This window comes from Myotis davidii, unplaced genomic scaffold (genome assembly GCF_000327345.1).
Source record: "Myotis davidii unplaced genomic scaffold, ASM32734v1 scaffold226, whole genome shotgun sequence".
Classification (NCBI taxonomy): domain Eukaryota; kingdom Metazoa; phylum Chordata; class Mammalia; order Chiroptera; family Vespertilionidae; genus Myotis; species Myotis davidii.
The window spans coordinates 4,141,478-4,159,837 of NW_006297224.1; the positions used below are offsets into that span (position 1 = coordinate 4,141,478).

Genomic DNA, 18,360 nt, shown 5'->3' on the forward strand with positions numbered 1-18,360 from the left:
ATTAATTGGACTGTCGGGCTTTGGAGGGAGGGTAGAGGAGGGTGGGGGTAAAGGGGAAAGAGCAACCAAAGGACTTACATGCAGGCATAGAGGCCTAACCAATGGACACGGACAATGGGGGGGTGGAGGGGGGGTTGGAGGGTGATGTGGGGCCAGGGACACCCCTTCCTCTCTGAAATCAATAAAAAATATATTAAAAAAATAATCAACAGAAAATACATAAAAATACATATTGATACATGAAACTACCACATGCTTTCCTTTTTCATTCCTCCAACTTCACTAAATTAGTAAAAATGTCATTATCTCCCATGCATGTTAAATGAACTAAAAACAATAAAGAGAATGAATTTCTATTATTAGAGATAATAGAATTCTGTCCTGTCCAATACTTTGTTGATGATAGAACAGGGTTATTTTATTTTTTGTGGTAGTGGAGTGGGTGTGCAGAGACAGAGATAGAACACTGAACAATAAAGCTGAAATGCTATGGATTTCAACTGAAAATTTATTTGCCCTCAAACTGTCCTGTTTGGTAATGGACTGTTAATATTTGCAACAAAGCCTTTCCTTCTCTTTCCTCACAAGCTATAGCTTAAACAAACCAACAAAATAAACCCTGGATGAATTGTTTGCATGGACAAAGAGAACCTGAGAAAAATCCTACAGAAATACCCCTTCACCCACAGATATTCACAATAGCAAGACATCTAGAAAACACCAAAGTCAATAAGAAATAGTTGTAGAAATTTTCATATTATGCAATATATAGCCATTGAAAGAATGCAGTAGACTATGCATACAGGTACATGAGCTAATGTGGAAAGATTCCTAAGACACTGTAAGTTAAAAAGTACCAAATTACAGATTACTACAATTATGATTCCATTTATCCTAACTAACCACATACACATAGGGATGAGTGTGTGTGTGTGTGTGTGTGTGTGTGTGTGTGTTAATGGGCAGAGGAGAAAAAAAAACTATTAAAAGTAAATACCTCTGGAGAAAAGAGAGATATAAAAAGAGGAGAGACAAGTGCAAAGGAGGACCATTCATTTTTCCCTCATAATCTAGAATCCTGTTTTAGTGTTTTATGAGAACATAATATTTATTAAAGAACAAAACACAGGAAAAAATTATACTCAAAACTAACTATCCATACATTCCTCATTTGTCAGCCATAGGAAGATAAAATCACAGAAGAGTCAAAGGATGAGAGGCAATCATTCAGTCCATTCTCATCAAGGGATTCCAAATCATCCTTAAACCATCACTGTGAGAACCCAGAGCTCACTCTTGTAGGACAGAGGCAAGGCTGGCAGGGACAGGACTGCCTTGTGCAGTGACGAGTCATTCAAAACCCATCAACACAGGCAGGTCCCGTGGTGCCCGGCACAGAGGCTGACCTGCGTCGATGGCTTGCATCAAGCACTCATACGTGGTCTGAACCAGCTTCAGCGCCCCTTCGTCCACGTCGCCAACAAAGAACGTCTCATTCAGGTCCCCGTGATAACCATTGCGATAAAGAGTGATGTCCACTGCAAAAGAATGTGCAAATATAAAGAACACATTTGGTTTTGGTTTTGTTAATCCTCACCCAAGGATATTTTTTCCATTGATTTTTTTTTTTTTTAGAGAGAATGGAAGGAAAGGAGGGGGAGAGGAGGGAGAGGGAGGGAGGAAGACAGCAATGTGAGAGAAACGCATTGATTGGTTGCCTTCCGCACATGCCTTGACTGGGGCCAGGGAATGAAACTGCAACCCAGGTATATGCCCTTGACCGGAATTGAACCCTCGACCCTTGGGTATGCAGGCCAACATTCTACCACTGAGCCACACTGGCCAGGGCTTAAGATTACATCTGTTTTTATTTCAAAATCAAAGTCATTTCTCCCAACATGACAGCATCAAGCAGCTTATGAGAAAGATAATTCTGTATTCTCCTATTAGACCCCAATAGATGTATAGTTGCTGCCCAACAGACACTTCTTATCTACAATACAACTGAACTCACTGTGGAGAACAGAGACATGGTCACGCAGCACAAGCCAGACAGTGGACTTTCATTACTCTTATAGTAGTAACAGACCATTATGGCAGAAGAAAAATGCATCCAGGACACATTCATGCAAGATCAATAATCTGAGTTAATGATATTAAATGGAAGACTTTGTTACATTTGACATTAAACAGAAAATACTGCTTTAATTTATTCAACCAGTTTTTCTTCCTCTTGGTGAATCAATAAATAGAAAAACTTACCCTACTCTTCACTTATTTTTTAAAAACTCATTTGCCTTTCGCTTATTTGTGAATATTCATCCTTCTCTTTGTCCCCATGTTTAAGAATACAGATTATTGCTCCAGCCAGTTTGGCTCAGTGGGTAGAACGTAGGCTGCGGACCAAAAGAGTCTGAGGTTCGATTCTGGTCTAGGACATGTACCTCAGTTGCAGTCTCCTCCCTGGCCCGGGCCCTGGTTGGGGCTCGCGCAGGAGGCAACCAATTGATGTGTTTCTCTCACATGGCTATTTCTCTGTCTTTCCCTCTCTCTCCCACTCTCTCTAAAAAATCAATGGAAAAATAACCTTGGGTGAGGATTAAAAAAAAAAAGAATACAGATTACCACCACACCATTATAATACACTAAACTTATACTAGAAAGCACCTTCAATGAGTCTTTTTAAACCACGAATTTTCAGTCAGCCCACAATATCGTAGTACAGGTGTGTTGGCTCAAGCTTGATACACATATTCCTAAAAAAGCTCACACATCATGCATGTAATAAATGACAGGGTTCATATAACAGGGATGGGCAGGCATCACACCACCTCTGGAACTTTATGAACAGATACCTAATTAAAGCAATAACAATCCACATAAAAACAGTGCCTCCACTGTCATTCACAGCCAGCATCCCAGTGGGTGCATTCTCTGCAACCTTCCACATGTGGGCTCATGTTCCTCGCTTGATATATAGGTCCTTGAAGAGGCTGGATTACTAAAGAGACCAAGTTCATCAACATAAAAAGTACCATCTAGAGGAGTCTTCAACTTTCTTCTTAATCTCAGAGGAAAATGTCTAGCAGCTTCTTCCTCTGCATTTGCAACTTCTCAAGAGCTTAACTTCTTATAAGGAGGGCACTTCTGTAAGATTTCTAGCTTTTTTCTTAAGGTTTTCATATATTACTAAGGGTTTCTCTTTATCTGTAAGAAAGTCTGCGCTAAGCTCTTCAAAACCATTAGTGAACCAAAAGAAAAAGAAAACTCTCACTTGAATGAACGTTACTCCCACATTTCACTGACACCTTTCATCTACTTACCAATCACATGATAATCTGCATTAAAGAAAGACATGCTGTACCAAAGGCATCATACTAGAAGTATGTTAACACCATAAAAAATAGTTTCACAGATTTAAGATTTAAAATTTTAAATATAAAAAAGGATAAGTTAAAGACACAAAGCAAGTGAAGAAAACACAAGTCATTATCAGACACCCACCAAACCTTGTTGTTTCTTTACTTGTAGTGACCAAAGTCACACTTACATATTTCTTACCATTAACAATATCACCTTCTTGCAAGGGCCGTCGGTCTGGAATTCCATGACAGATAACTTCATTCACTGAAGTACAACAAGACTTTGGGAAATTATAATAATTCAATGGAGAAGGATAGCAATTTCTTGCAATACATGCCTATAATAAATTAAAATATAGAGAAAATAATTTGCAATGTGTAATCTTACCCAATTAACCAGATTTCAAACTTAAAAACTATGGAAGTATTTGTTGTACAGATGCTCTTCAAGGAAAGTTTGCTTAATATTTTATTTTAGAAGAAAAACAGTAGTTGTTACAATAGGGTTTGTGCTTGTCAGACAGACTACAGGCAAAACCAGTCCAAATTCCTGATAATAGCAAAGGAAAAGCAAATTTACATATTATAAATATATACAAATATGAAGATTCTAGTATAGAATTAACTACTTGTGAAAAATGTGTTATTTCAAGTAAAAAGATAATATTTAAGGTAATATTAACATGTACTTTTAATCCTATATAATAAAAGCCTAATATGCTAAGTTGTCCGGTCAACCGTTCGGCCATTCAACCAATCAAAACATAATATGCTAATGATATGCTAAGGCCGTTCAACTGCTCACGTGCACTGACCACCAGGGGGCAGACAATCAATAGGTCAACCAGTCGCTATGATGTGCACTGACCACCAGGGAGCAGTTGACTGGTAGGTTAGCTTGCTGCTAGGGTCTGAGCGAGATGGGCCGGATATGGCCTGGAGACCTTCTGCGGTCCCTCCCCAGCTGACCAACCTCCCGTGTCCCTCTCTGGCCCCGATCGTGTGCTGGTGGGGTCCCTTGGCCTGGCCTGAACCCTCTCACAATCCAGAGGATTTCAGAGAGCCAGTTTTGGCCCGAACCCACAGTCCAGGCCAAGGGACCCCACTGGTGCACTAATTCGTGCACCGGGCCTCTAGTGTAATTATAATTTATTATACAGAATTAGCCTATATACCTATAATCAAAAGATTAGTACTTAGTATACCAGGTGTACCAGTTAATAATGCAAATTTATAATCAAAGAAAACACAATAATTTCAAGAGAAACATCAAAAGTGCTTTATTCAAAGTAATGTCCATCCCTAGCTACACATCTCCCCCATCTTTCAGGTAATTTGTGGATACCATCCCAATAGAACTTTTCTGGTTTTGAGGCAAACTATTCAGAGACCCAAGCAGTAATCTGAAGGAGCAAGGTCTGGTGAATATGGTGGGGGGGTTAATACTTCCCAGGCAAGATCTTTTAATGTGTCTTTAACTGGTTTTGAAGTGTGTGATGGTGCATTATCATGAAGCAAAATTACTTTGCCGTGTCTTCTGGCACATTCTGGTCGTTTTACGATCAAAGTGTGGTTCAAATTGAGTATTTGTTGTCGGTAGCCATCAGTATTAACGGTTTCACCTGGTTTTAGAAGCTCATAACACACCACAACTTCCTGATCCCACCAAACGCAGAGCATTGTCTTCTTGCCGAAGTGATTTGGTCTTGCAATTGATGTTGATGGTTGACCTGGATCAACCCATGATTTTGTGCGTTTGGGATTCTCAAAATAAATCCACTTTTCACCACCAGTCACAATTCGATGCAAAAAAGACTTTCATGCCACTGAAGCAACATTTTAGTGATAACTTTTCGGTTTTCCATTTGTCTTTCATTCAGATGATGTGGCACCCATTTTCCTTCTTTTAAAATCTTTCCCATTGCTTGTAAACAATCGGAAATTGTTTGCTGAGCAACGATTAATCTTTCTGCAAGTTGTTTTTGAGTTTGACACGCATCTTCATCCAATAATGCTTGTAATTGTTGCTCTTCAAACTTTTTTGATTGACCTGGGCATTCTTTGTCTTTTACATCGAAATCATCACTTTTAAAGCATTTAAACCAGCATTCATAAGTATCTTGAGATGGAGCATGTTCACTATAAGCTTCCTGGAGTATACGATAACTTTCAGCAGCACTTTTCTTCAAAATAAAGTAATAAATTAAAATTTCTGCAAATGCTCTTTTTCTGGCACAAAATTCAACATTTTTAAGTTTAAATATATCTATGATGTTAACACCTTCAGCAAATTTGACATATGAAGTTTTGAAGCTTGTTGTCAATACAACAAAATAGCATACTTATCAAATCGCATATATATCAACATATATGTAACCCCATCTATTGAAAAAATTCCACATTATTAACCGGTACACCTGGTCATGTGGAACAACAAAGAAACCTCTAAGAAAATGGTCTGGTTTTCCAAACAAGTCCTATTTTACTAAGATATTTTTACACAGTGGTAGTCACAGCATATATAATTTTTCTTCCCACACTACCACACAGTCTTCAGACTAATAATTTTTAAATAGTGGCACACAATAACTTCATTGGAAATTACACTATTATTTGAAATTTAAATTATTTCCTCAATTACAAAAAATATCACTCTTTGCCAATAACTACCTATCACTTTTGCCTTGCTTAACAATACTATACTTCTATGATTCTCGTGACTAAAAATGCCAACTCCATCACAGGCTGTGTAACCGCAGGAAGTTAACCTCTCTGTCTCAGTTTCCTAACCTATACAATGGAGGTGCTAGCTAGCAGCATCTATCTCGTGGAGTTGTTGAGGGTATTAAGTGAGAAAAGGAGCACGTGAAAGAGCACCTGCCCACAGGAGGACGCAAGGTGCTATTACTGCACACTACGTATTTTATCACATATGGAACAATAACCAAAAGTCAGGGTTTATAAAATTCTGAATATTTTTTAAAAACATTTTTATGCTCAAGACACATTGTCAAATTTCCTTTCAAAAGTGTTGTCCCAATTTACAATCATACCACCACATTTCATCATCCCCAAATAGATAGTGGATATAAGCATTTTAAAAAATACTTATTAATACAGTAGAGCTTCATGATTTGCATTTGTTTGATGACCAGAGAAAATTAGTTTTCCAGGTGATTTCTTAACTAGGTATTGCTCTTCTTTTGTGAAGCATTTATTCATATAATATGTACACTCGTCTACTGTAGGATCTATATCATATTTACTACAAATACAGGGTGGGGCAAAAGTAGGTTTACAGCTATTCGTATGGAAAATAATATAATAATTAATAAATAATACAAGAATAAACTGTGTTTTGTATACTCACAACTATAAACCTACTTTTGCCCCATACTGTCTGTGTCTGGTCTATTTACTGCCTTGTTATTGTGGGTATGAAAGGGACTATTTTTTCCACTAATCTAGTTTCAGAACTTGTATTCTTTTTATTTCAAAGTATTTGATGTATATAGTGGCATGATTTAGTTCAAACACCAATAAATTAATCATTTTATAACAGCTAAACTAAAATGTTATGAAATGTGAGGTTTCAGAAACAAGGTATTTTACAGACACTTAAAGACAGAAATAATGACCGCTGAATATTTTCCACATTTAAAACAAAGTAAAAATTTGCTTTCAAATTAACATAGCCAAGTTACTTTAGACATTCAGAACTTAAGTTTAATTTTTAGTAGTCTAAAACATTAAATAATGCGAAACATTTTCAAACATAAAAGTAAAGTCCTTACTAAGTGCACAGCATGATCTATTTCTTCAGTAGTTACACCTGGTTTAATCATCCCAGCAGCAATGTCCAGGACTTCTCTAGCAAGCTGTAAAAGAGAAACCCTTCTTACATTTCAGAAGAAAGGAAATAAAAACAGAAATCTGTACCTTCTGCCCTATCACAGATTTTGTGAAGATTCATAAAGTGCACCTCACCTTAAAGGTTATAATCCTGCAGCTCTATTTTAAAACCATTTGTATTTCTAATGTCCATCAATACACGTGTGTGTAAATACATAAATAAAATTGGGCTAGCTAGTAAATAGCTTAATAAGTAAGTCTGATTTCTATGTGAAAATGCACATGTTAAGTAGTCTACACAATGATCAACTGGTAGAGATTGAGTCCTGTCATATTTCTGTAATGGGGAAGAAAAGGGAAGTAAAAGAATAGATGATTTCCTTCAAAGAATCACAGCACATGTGATGGAAACAAAATTTCTCCAGATTATCAAAGAAAATTAGTATCCAATCACTTTTAAGCACTGAATAAAAACTTTAAGGATCATTTCTAAATCAGCAATATCACCCTAGCCGGTTGGGTCAGTGGCTGGAGCATTGGCCTGAGGACATAAGAGTCATGATCCTGGTCAAGGCAATGTATTTCAGGTTGCAGCCTTGATCCCCCAGCCCGTTTGGAGTGTGAGTGGGGGGCAACCAATCAATGTGTCTCTCTCACATCCATGTTTCTCTCTTTGTCTTTCCCCTTCCCTTCCACTCTCTCTAAAAATCAATGGAAAAAAATATCCTCAAGCGAGGATTAAATAAACAACAAACAAACAATAGCAATTCTTCCTTTTTTCTTTAGAAAAATGTGAACATGTGACTTCACTTAATGAGTATCAGCCTAAATCCTACACTGCATCGGTATTTCACAATAGGATCGTTAGCTGAACTTTAAGCCTTAAACTCTGCCCTAAGTTATAATGACTTGTGAAAATAAGATGACAAAATGTCACAAAAACTAGATTCTTTAAAAATATAAGGGATAACAGAAAGACTCTCAGCTGAATATATACTTCCTGCCATATTAATTTTCAAATAGGTTATTTAAGTAGATAACAGCTGTTGTACAGAACTATATACTAACAATCCTATCTAATAAAGAGCTAATATGCAAATGGTCATCAAGCCCTCACGCCATCACAATCCATCACCAGGAGGCTGTGTGCACAGCGGGCAGGAACTTGACGCTGCATGTGTGGCAGAGGCGGGTCCCGGTGGCACTGCGTGGTGAGGCCTGGGGGTCCCGTGGCTCCACGTGGCGTGGAGGCAGGACCCCGTCTCCAGCCTACCTCTTTGGGGCAATCCATCAAGGAGCCCCAGATGGGTGGGCGGGGCTTATATCTTTGGGGCGATCAATGATGGGGCTCCCGCACTGTGAGAGGCCACAGGCCAGGCTGAGAGACCCCCCACCCCGAGCGCATGAATTTCGTGCACCAGGCCTCTAGTAGTTTAATAAAAAGCAAGTACGGCTAGCCAAAGCCTTACTACAGAGCACGTCTGCCCTTTGTAATTCAGCAAGTCACTGCCTTCCTGTCTAGTAACTGCTGAAACATGCTCTAACCCATGAGGTAAAAAACTTACCCTACATACGAGTCGCATCCCTTCTATATCTTCCGCTGAGAGTAATTTAATTTGAGAAGTACCCTTAAGAGCTTGTTCAGATTCAGACATTCCTGGAAAGGAAAATCAGTAAATAAAGCCAAATGAATGGGAAGATATAGTATTAGGCATAATTATCTCCCTGATGACATAATAATAGTCAAGTTTTACTATTTCACATAATGATATTTCATAATTTAGAAGGATTCTGGTTGGATTTTTTTTGAAAAAATATTTTCAACATGAAAAAAATAATTGCTAAGTAAACTGAAGGGCGAATACTAAAGAAGAAATTTACAGATCTATGAGAATTCAGTCAATATGGAGTACTTATTACATAACAGGCAGTGTGATAGTAAAGGTTAGTAAATTATTCACATTTGAATAGTACCGCACAATTTACAAACTGCTTTCATGACCATCATCTAATAAGGAAACTATATACCACAACTGATGAGTCAATTATACACATTTATTTTTTTTAATAGGAACCTAAGTCAGTGTTTTTCAAACTGCTGTTTGTGATCCATAAAGTAAATAAATGGAATAGAAAATAACAGATTATATTGTATAGGGTAGGGGTAAGTACTGTTATGAAATGTTTGTTAATTTACACACACACACATGCGCGCGCCTATATACAGATCGTATTATAAAATATATTTCTCACTTTGGGTTACAGTAAAAAGTATTAAAAAAAATACTTGAAAAATACTGCCCTAAGAATCTTCATTAATAAAATTACCTTAACTCCAATTATTCATATATTTAAAAACATTAAAGCCAGTATAATAATTATTTCAAAATCTGACAAAAAGAATATAACAAACCATAATCTAATATTTTTAAATAAATGTGGATAGCCCTGACTGGTTTGGCTCAGTGGATAGAGCATCGGCCTGTGGACTGAAGGGTCCCAGGTTCGATTCTGGTCAAGGGCATGTACCATGGTTGTGGGCACATTCCCAGTAGGGAGTGTGCAGGAGGCAGCTGATCGATGTTTCTCTCTCATCGATGTTTCTAACTCTCTATCCCTCACCCTTCCTCTCTGTAAAAAATCAATAAAATATATTACAAAAAATAAATGCTTTATCAATAAAAAAAGTAATAATAATAAATGTGGATATAAAAATCCGAATTAAAATATTATTAAACAGAATCCAAAATACATATAATACCCCATGACATAAGTGGAAAAACACATTAACAAATCTATTAATATAATTCCTCACAGACATAGATTAAGGAAGGAAAAATAAATGATCATCTAGAAAGATAATTCTGATAACATGGTCAGCATGTCAAATATAAATCTCAAGCCAGCAACCCATATCATGGAATGCCCACTTCAGCACCACTATTTATAACATTGTTCTGACAGTACTAGCAGGTATGTTAAACAAGAAAAAGAAATAAGACATATTAAATTAGAAAGAAAAGGACAAAATCTTTATCAATTTCAGATATGATTATATATAATCATATCCCTAAAATAAGGGGACACCTGGTGAATGACTAGAAATAATAATTTAGCAAGTTGGCAGATTGTAAATTAAATATGTCAAAATCAACAGCTTGCCCATATACAAACAATGAGCTAGAAAATAGAGAAGATACTATTTACAATAACAACTAAAAAAGATAAAATATCCAGAAATTAACTTAATACAAGACCTAATGAAGAAAGTTTTAAAATACCACTGAGATAAATAGACTTAAATAAAATAGAAAAACATACCCTGATCTTGGATAGGAAGACTCAATATTGTAAAGGTGTCAATTCTTCCAAAATTAGTCTATAAATTTAATACTATCCCAATTAAAAAATGGCAACAGGGTATTTTGGGGACAAGCTAATTCCAAATTTCACATGGAAAAACAAACATGCAAGAATAGCCAGGAAAATTCTGAAAAAGAGGAAAGGTGGGGGCAACAAGGCCTACCAAATATTAAAACATTATACAGCTATAATAATTAAGAGTTTGCAATGGCACATGATTAGACAAATGGGTTAATGAGACAGAATAGAATCCAAAAACAGACTCAAAGACTTGCGAAAATTTAATATAATTGTATAGGCAGCATTTTAAATCAGACAAAAAAAGGACTGATATTTTAAATAACTAATGGTGTGACAACCAGATGTTTTTCAAGGGAAAAATAAAGTTACATTTGTATTTAATTCCTAATACTAAATAAAAATGTTATCACACATAAAAAGAGTGAAGCCATAAAAATAGTAGAAGAAAGAAAATGAAAAAATCTATACTAATAAAAGCATAATATGCTAATTAGACCGAACATCCTTCCAGATGAAGCTGGGGCTGCGAGGGAAGCCCAGGTCCTGGGTGCCTGCTGGCGGCCGGAGGGAAGCCCGGGTCCTGGGTGCCAGAGGGAAGCCGGTGCCAGCAGCCGGGAGAAGTAAGGCCTACTCTTGCACAAATTTCATGCATAGGGCCTCTTGTCGTTTTATAATAATCTCTGAATCAAAAAAGTCTTCCTAAGTCATTAAGCTATAAACACCTCAAAGAAAACATTGATAAATTTTATTATAGAAAAATGTTGGAAGTTTGCCCTAAATGTAATGCTATAAACAAAGACAAAATGTTCAGTTGGGAAAAACCTTTTATAGAACACACATCAAAGGATTATTTTCCTTAGTAGAAAAAGAACACTTATAAATCAGTATGGAAAAAAACTAGTAACCTAATTGGGAAAGGGCTAAGATGAATAGACAGATGTATAAAAAGATGTTCAATCTTCTTCATAATTTAAAAATACAAATTAACACAAAATATCATCTTTCAGATTAGCACAATTCATATAGTTTGAAAACACTCTATGTTAGGGAAGATAAGGAAAAAAAGACTCCTATATGATTTTTAATAAAAATGACAACTGGCAAAATTGCTAAAATTTGTTATAGCTCTCAAAATAAAAAAATACATGTATTCCTTGATCTAGGTGTTTTACTTTAGTCAACTGATCTACAGAAATACTCTCACATGCAAGAATAGTTACTATAATCAAACAAGTAAAAACCTGGAAATAATCTAAACATACATTAGGAGGAACCTCGTTTAATAAATTATGATGTATCCACATAATGAAATACTTGTCATTAAAAAGAATATTTATAACATCTATTAAGAAAATAAAACAAGGTGAAAATAAAAAAGAATAAAGCATGGTGAAAAAGGTGTATATAGTTTGGTCTGTGTATAATTGGGGTGAGGGGCTAATGTGCATACACATGCAAAAGATCTCTGGAGCCCTAGCCGGCTTGGCTCAGTGGATAGAGCGACAGCCTGCAGACTGAAGGGTTCCAGGTTCGATTCCGGCCAACGGCACATGCCTGGGTTGCAGGCTCGATCCCCAGTGTGGGGTGTGCAGGAGGCAGCCGATCAATGATTCTCTCTCATCATTGATGTTTCTATCTCTCTCGCCTTCTCCCTTCCTCTCTGAAATCAATAAAGAAATATATATTTTTAAAAAAAAGATCTCTGGCAAGTTTTGCAAGAAACTGTTAATAGTGATTCTACCTCTGGGGAGTAGGACTTACTTTTCACTACGTAACATTTTATCCTATCAGAATTTACCATGTCTATGTTGATTTTAAAACTACATTAAGCCCTGACTGGTTTGGCTCAGTGGATAGAGCGTCAGCCTGCGGAGTGAAGGGTCCCAGGTTCGATTCCAGTCAAGGGCTTGTACCTTGGTTGTGGGCACATCCCCAGTAGGGGGTGTGCAGGAGGCATCTGATCAATGTTTCTCTCTCATCCATGTTTCTAAGTCTCCATCCCTCTCCCTTCCTCTATGTAAAAAATCAGTAAAATATATTGCGGAAAAAAACTACATTAAAAAATATTAAATAGCCCTAGCTGGTTTGGCTCAGTACAGCAAGTGTCGGCCTGTGGACAAAGGGTCCCAGGTTCAATTCCTGTCGAGGGTACGTGTCCCGGTTGCGGGCTTGATCCCCAGTGGGAGGGTGTGCAAGAGGCAGCCAATCAATGATTCTCATCATTGATATTTCTATCTCCCCCACCCTCTCCCTTCCTCTCTGAAATCAACTTTATATATATATTTAAAATACAGCCTGGCTGGTGTGGCTCAATAGTTGAGCGTTGACCCATGAACCAGGACAGGGCACATGCCTGGGTTATAGTCTCGATCCCCAGCAGGAGGCAGCCAATCAATGATTCTCTCTCATCATTGATGTTTCTAATGTCTCTCTCCTTCTCCCTTCCTTTCTCTGAAATCAATAAGAACCTATTTTTTAAAAATATTAAACACAGAGTAATGAACTTATACATCCTCAAGAGCTATCTATCATTCAGACTATCTTTTCCTTCAATGTATCTGAAATAGTGAAGTTTAAGTTTTTAAATTATATTCATAAAAATGCAATATGGTTCGCCACTTCTTAGAGAACAATGGCAACTTAACAGATTAAACCACAAGAAAATGAATATTCAACCATTTTTGACATGCAAAATCAGTAATTTCATATAATCCACTTAAGTTATGCCGACAGGCCCTACAATCTGAGACTGTTCCACTTGTGCTACAAATTACCTATCTTCTCTGGGTCTCTCACCATCATTATCTATAAAATGGAGAAGACAACAGAATCTACCCCAGAAGTAACACGTGAGAACTTAGCATAGTGCCTGACATATAGTTATGAACAAATATCACTTACAGAATCATCATCAGTACTACTGTAATCATTGCCATCGATACTAGGTTCTATTACTTCTACAGACCAATCTTTAGTTAGGCATTCATTTGAGGCCTCCACAATCTGTTTTTATCTAAATACGTTTTATTTAATTAAAGTATAGAACATGTTAAATCAAATTGATTTTTTTAAATCTAGAATTCGATATAAAAACACAAAATTCAATATTATGTTGAATGTAGTCTTAACATCTGAACATTACTTTCAGAATTGGGTAGTGAAAGGGCGAGGGCTACGCCCTCCATCTTACCCTGGATCCTCCATTTTTTGGGCAGCAGCCTTAGCCATGTGCTCGGCAAGGAGCTTCTTCCCGGAAGCCCAAGCCTCTGCTAGCCACACCTAGGATTTCTTTAAACTAACCAATGACAATCAAGGGAAGTGCCCGCCATAGACACAATCACATCCTGTGTAACAAGACTCTGACTTGTGCCTGGCCAATCAGCAGGGCCCACAGTCCTCTCTCCTCCCCTTACTCCAACCACCGTATAAAACCCCTCTCCCCACAGAGCTCTCTCTCTCTGCCGCTTGCCAGTGCATCAGTGAGTGTGATCGGGGAGCCGAGCTAGCTCAAATAAAGACTCTTTGCTTTTGCATCGGACTCCGCTGGCTCCCTGGTGGGCTTTTGGGGATCCTGAAATCTGGGCATAACAGGTAGATTTCTTGAAAAGAGTCTTTTAATTTTCTCAAATGTTCTAGTGTGTCTTAAAAAGCTATGTTTACATTTACTAGAAATCCAGCGCTAAAACAAAAATAAACAAAACGAAAAGAAATCCAGCACTGAAAAATTTTCCAAAGAAAAGCAATCCTTTCTTTGCAGCGGTCATCAGGCTCACAAGCTGAAAACTGAGGAATCAGCATCGAAAAACTCACCTAAAGGATGATCAGCATAATCTGGTCTTTGAATATAACTTGGCACGGGCCTGGTTGGCATCTAAAAACATCGAAAGATATGTGTTAGTTAAAACCAATTCAAATCGGAAAGCAATTATCACTATTAAAATTTACTAACAAAAGAAATAAAAGTGAGGAAAAGACTAAAAAGTTCATTCATTTCATTTAAATGAAAAAAGTTTTAAATGACATCTTAATTATCACAATATATCTATTTCATGAAGATTAAGCTTCATTTTCCTAGTGCTAATGCCACTTAAATATCCTAAGAGGGGAGGGTGGCCAGGGCTATTAAGGATTTAACATCACAAGCAGACAACAAGGTACCCATGTTGTTCCGAACAAGCTGGCAAACCATCAACAACAATAAATTACATCGCTAAGTAAATATACACCATTATGTTGATTATTATCTCTGGGAGCTAGGCTTAAAAAGATGTTCTTATGTTGTTGATATTTGCCCCAAATTTTTAAAGATGTATTCTTTTTATTTAAAAAAAATCAGTAAAAATTTTTTAAATATTTGTGGATGACAAATAGATTTCAAATTAAATGGATTCCTATGTTAACGTGCTGAAGCCCATCTGGCAAGAACATAGGAAGGAGTAGGAGTGGCAGGAAAGCCCTATCAAAATTACGGTAGAACTATATCACGTTAAACAATTTTAGAAAGGTAGCAATATACGCTACCACCACGCCAGCCAGAAAATATCTATTCTACCATTTTCTTTTTTAAGATTAAAGAAGTTTTAATCCTTTCACCTAAAAATTTTTTCTTCTTCCAGAATAGCCAATTATCCCTATTAACTTCTAAATAATGTTCCATAAAAAGAGCTAGAATGTGAACTTAATCCTGGTTATATAATTCATAACTGGAATACAACTTACAGGTATCATTTTTAGTAAACTGAAAATTGGTTTTAAGAACGTTAAGTGTTTATTGCTTTATTTACTCACCAGTGGATAATGTGGTCGGAGTTTGCCCGTGTACCGATAACCTGCCCATGGGTCAGTGTTAATATCACCTTCTAGGCTCCAGGAAGACAATTCCCGCTTTGCCTTTTCATCTTCTACGTGATAAATGGATGAGAGAAAAAGACAGAGAGGGAGAAATGCTTCAGTGTCAAACTACTGAGCAGCAGCATTCTTTAACTGTAACTTGTGTGAACACCACACCAAAGAGTATACAGGTACAAAAGCCCAGCAAATTCCCGCCTTAGCCTATCTCACCAAAGCTATTGTTTTCTTGCTATGTTTACAACCCTATAATACCTCAAAGATCCGTGTGTCTTGTGAGAAAAAGCCTAAGCTAAACATATTGTAAGTTTTTATACACTATTGACTAGGAACAGCTCATAGTAGAATTCCTTTCCTCAAGCAAATGCTCAATGTATACTCTCTACAAGATCAATGTATAGAAAGCCCATTTTGAAGAATAAAGTCTGAGCCAAGGCAATATTTCAAATTGCTTTAAAAAATTTATAAGCATCATTTGCCTTTTCTCAGTACAGGGTAACAGAAGAAATTAGAAAAAGGTAAAGATAAGGGGAGGGAATAATCAGTAGAAAATTACTGAAACCTCAGTAGAAAAATTTAAGAATCACACACACACCCCTTACCAGGTTATAGTTATTAATACATAATGTTGCATTTAGTGAAATGTACCTAAGACTCATTTTCACACAGAACAGACCAGCCCCTCTATGGTATCTCATATCAGCAAACTGACCATACCTCCATCTACAATGTAAAAAAAACAACAACACTAAATAGACCTTGAATAGCAGGAATTAAATCCCTCAGAGTGTCAACCTACATACCTCCCAAGGCACACCCTTCTTTTCTTGATTACTGCCATGCTATCACAAGTTTTGAAAGTCAGGCTTTAGATCATTTTAGAAGTGTATGAGAAAAATAAAACTCCCCCTTTACAAAATATATTTAAAGTACAAAATAGGGAAGAAAAGATGAAATCATACCATATTAAGCTAATGAGGAATGGTGAAATTGATGAAGTTGGTCAAAAGATACAAAATTCTAGTCATAAGAAATACGTTCTAGCGATGGAATGTACAGCATGGTGACTAAAGTCAACAAAAATATAATCCAGTCAAATGTCCTCATTTTACAGATGAGGAAACTGGGTAAGGGGAGGTTCCAGTAGCCAATCCATTCACATTACTCTGGAAGATAATACAATGATAATATTACATATAAAGTAAAGAAACAGAAAAGAATGAGAATGGAAAAACAAAAGAAAAGCTCTACTGTGCTACTGAATTTTAAATATCTTTCTCACGTAAGGAATTGAAGAAAGCCATGGTGAATGTTAATGTCAATAGGAAAATTATCTCTCACCCCAGGACAAAACTGGACTGCATTCATTGCCTCAGGGTCAAACATTACAGAAATACTTAGAGATGCAGGCCCACTGATGCCTGCTTCAGCTATGAAGAGCATCATCAAGTGCTTTTGTCTGGAATATGAACTGCAATAACAATTTCCACCTGAAACCTAGGGCAGAATAACAAGATGTAGGCTTTTGTTTTAACATACTCCTGTGGAGGCAGCAAGGAAAAAGAAAGATATAAAATCTTTCAAAGCTTCCAGCTGATCTGCATTCCAAGTTTTCCACAATCTATTTTCAAAAGAGAATTAAAAGCAGACCTCAAACAAATAATAAATATAACCAAAAGATTCCTAGATGAGATTGAAATCTGGCAAGTTCTTTTTGAATAATTTACTTAGGAAAACGTCCACTTTAAAAGTCAGTTCATTTACATTTTAGGGTCAGTCTGAGCTGAGGCCTAAGAGCTAGACCAGGGGTGGGCAAACTTTTTGACTCGAGGGCCACAATGGGTTCTTAAACTGGACCGAAGGGCCGGAACAAAAGCATGGATGGAGTGTTTGTGTGAACTAATATAAATTCAAAGTAAACATCATTACATAAAAGAGTATGGTCTTTTTTTTTTTTTAGTTTTATTCATTTCAAACAGGTCGGATCCGGCCCACGGGCTGTAGTTTGCCCACAGCTGTGCTAGACACATAATGGACACCTAATTCAGCTGAACTGGACTTGGGGTTGGTAACAAAATTGCAAACTAAATGATCTTTTTCAAAAAGCTGTGAAAGCACAGGACAGTGTAAATAATACCTGAAAGCTGAATCTCACACACACATCTGGATGAAACAGGACCAGGTAAGAGGACCTGTTCCGTCCACAGTCTGGTTCAAAGTACATCACATCCAGGCTTTAGTCTTTAAAAGGTTCTGTGCAGGTTGCCTCCTCTGGTCAGCTGACACAACATGACTGCCTATACCTAAGCTTTGCATAAGACAGGATCATCTGATCACAATTCTGACTCAGTTCTTCGAGAAATGACTATTAAGTAGCTGTGCAGCACTTACTATGCACTGTACGTATGCTAAGCATTTTGCATGGATTTAATCCTCACAACAGACAAAATTTCAGCATTTTGAAGGTGAGGCTCAAAGTAATGTATGCTCGCAAGTCTTTGGTGGAATCAATTCTGAAACATTACATAAAACCTTCACTCTGCAATCCAAAAATCAAGCACTCTAGTTTTGAGGGTAGAGGAGTGATTATTTAGATTTGGTTAGTTGCTGTTTTTTTAAAGGAATTTTTACAGCATTTTTGGGGCTACTCAAAAGACAGCTATCAAATGCTTCCACCTCTTACTTTAAGAAATGGGAGACAAGCACACTGAATAAATCAGTGATACATAAAATATCCTAATATATAAAAAGCCAGGGGCTGTCATGACTGAAACAACCAGACGGATGACTGAACAGCAGGCTGCATGGGCCGACCAGGCCGGCAGGGGTGGGGGGCAGTTGTGGGGTGATCAGGCTGGCAGGGGGGGAAGTTAGGGGTGATCAGGGAGGCAGGCAGGTGAGCACTTAGGAGTCA

The 18,360-nt window shown here is 37.1% G+C and overlaps 1 protein-coding gene across 2 annotated transcripts in view; it reads right to left on the bottom strand.

Annotated features, from left to right (window-relative positions):
• The window catches only part of METAP1 (methionyl aminopeptidase 1), a 37,265-nt gene that overhangs the window by 10,857 nt on the left and 8,048 nt on the right, over positions 1-18,360 (bottom strand). Inside the window, exons 2-8 of one of the 2 annotated variants that reach the window (XM_015570016.1) lie at positions 16,409-16,612; positions 15,387-15,499; positions 14,409-14,469; positions 8,780-8,871; positions 7,157-7,240; positions 3,562-3,700; positions 1,407-1,538 (exon numbers count right to left, since the gene is read on the bottom strand). In XM_015570016.1, the coding sequence (XP_015425502.1) occupies positions 1,407-1,538; positions 3,562-3,700; positions 7,157-7,240; positions 8,780-8,871; positions 14,409-14,469 (508 nt within the window). In that variant the 5' untranslated portion in view covers positions 15,387-15,499; positions 16,409-16,612. The remainder of the gene's footprint in view (positions 1-1,406; positions 1,539-3,561; positions 3,701-7,156; positions 7,241-8,779; positions 8,872-14,408; positions 14,470-15,386; positions 15,500-16,408; positions 16,613-18,360) is intronic. The other variant, XM_006773019.2, reaches the window with a different exon arrangement.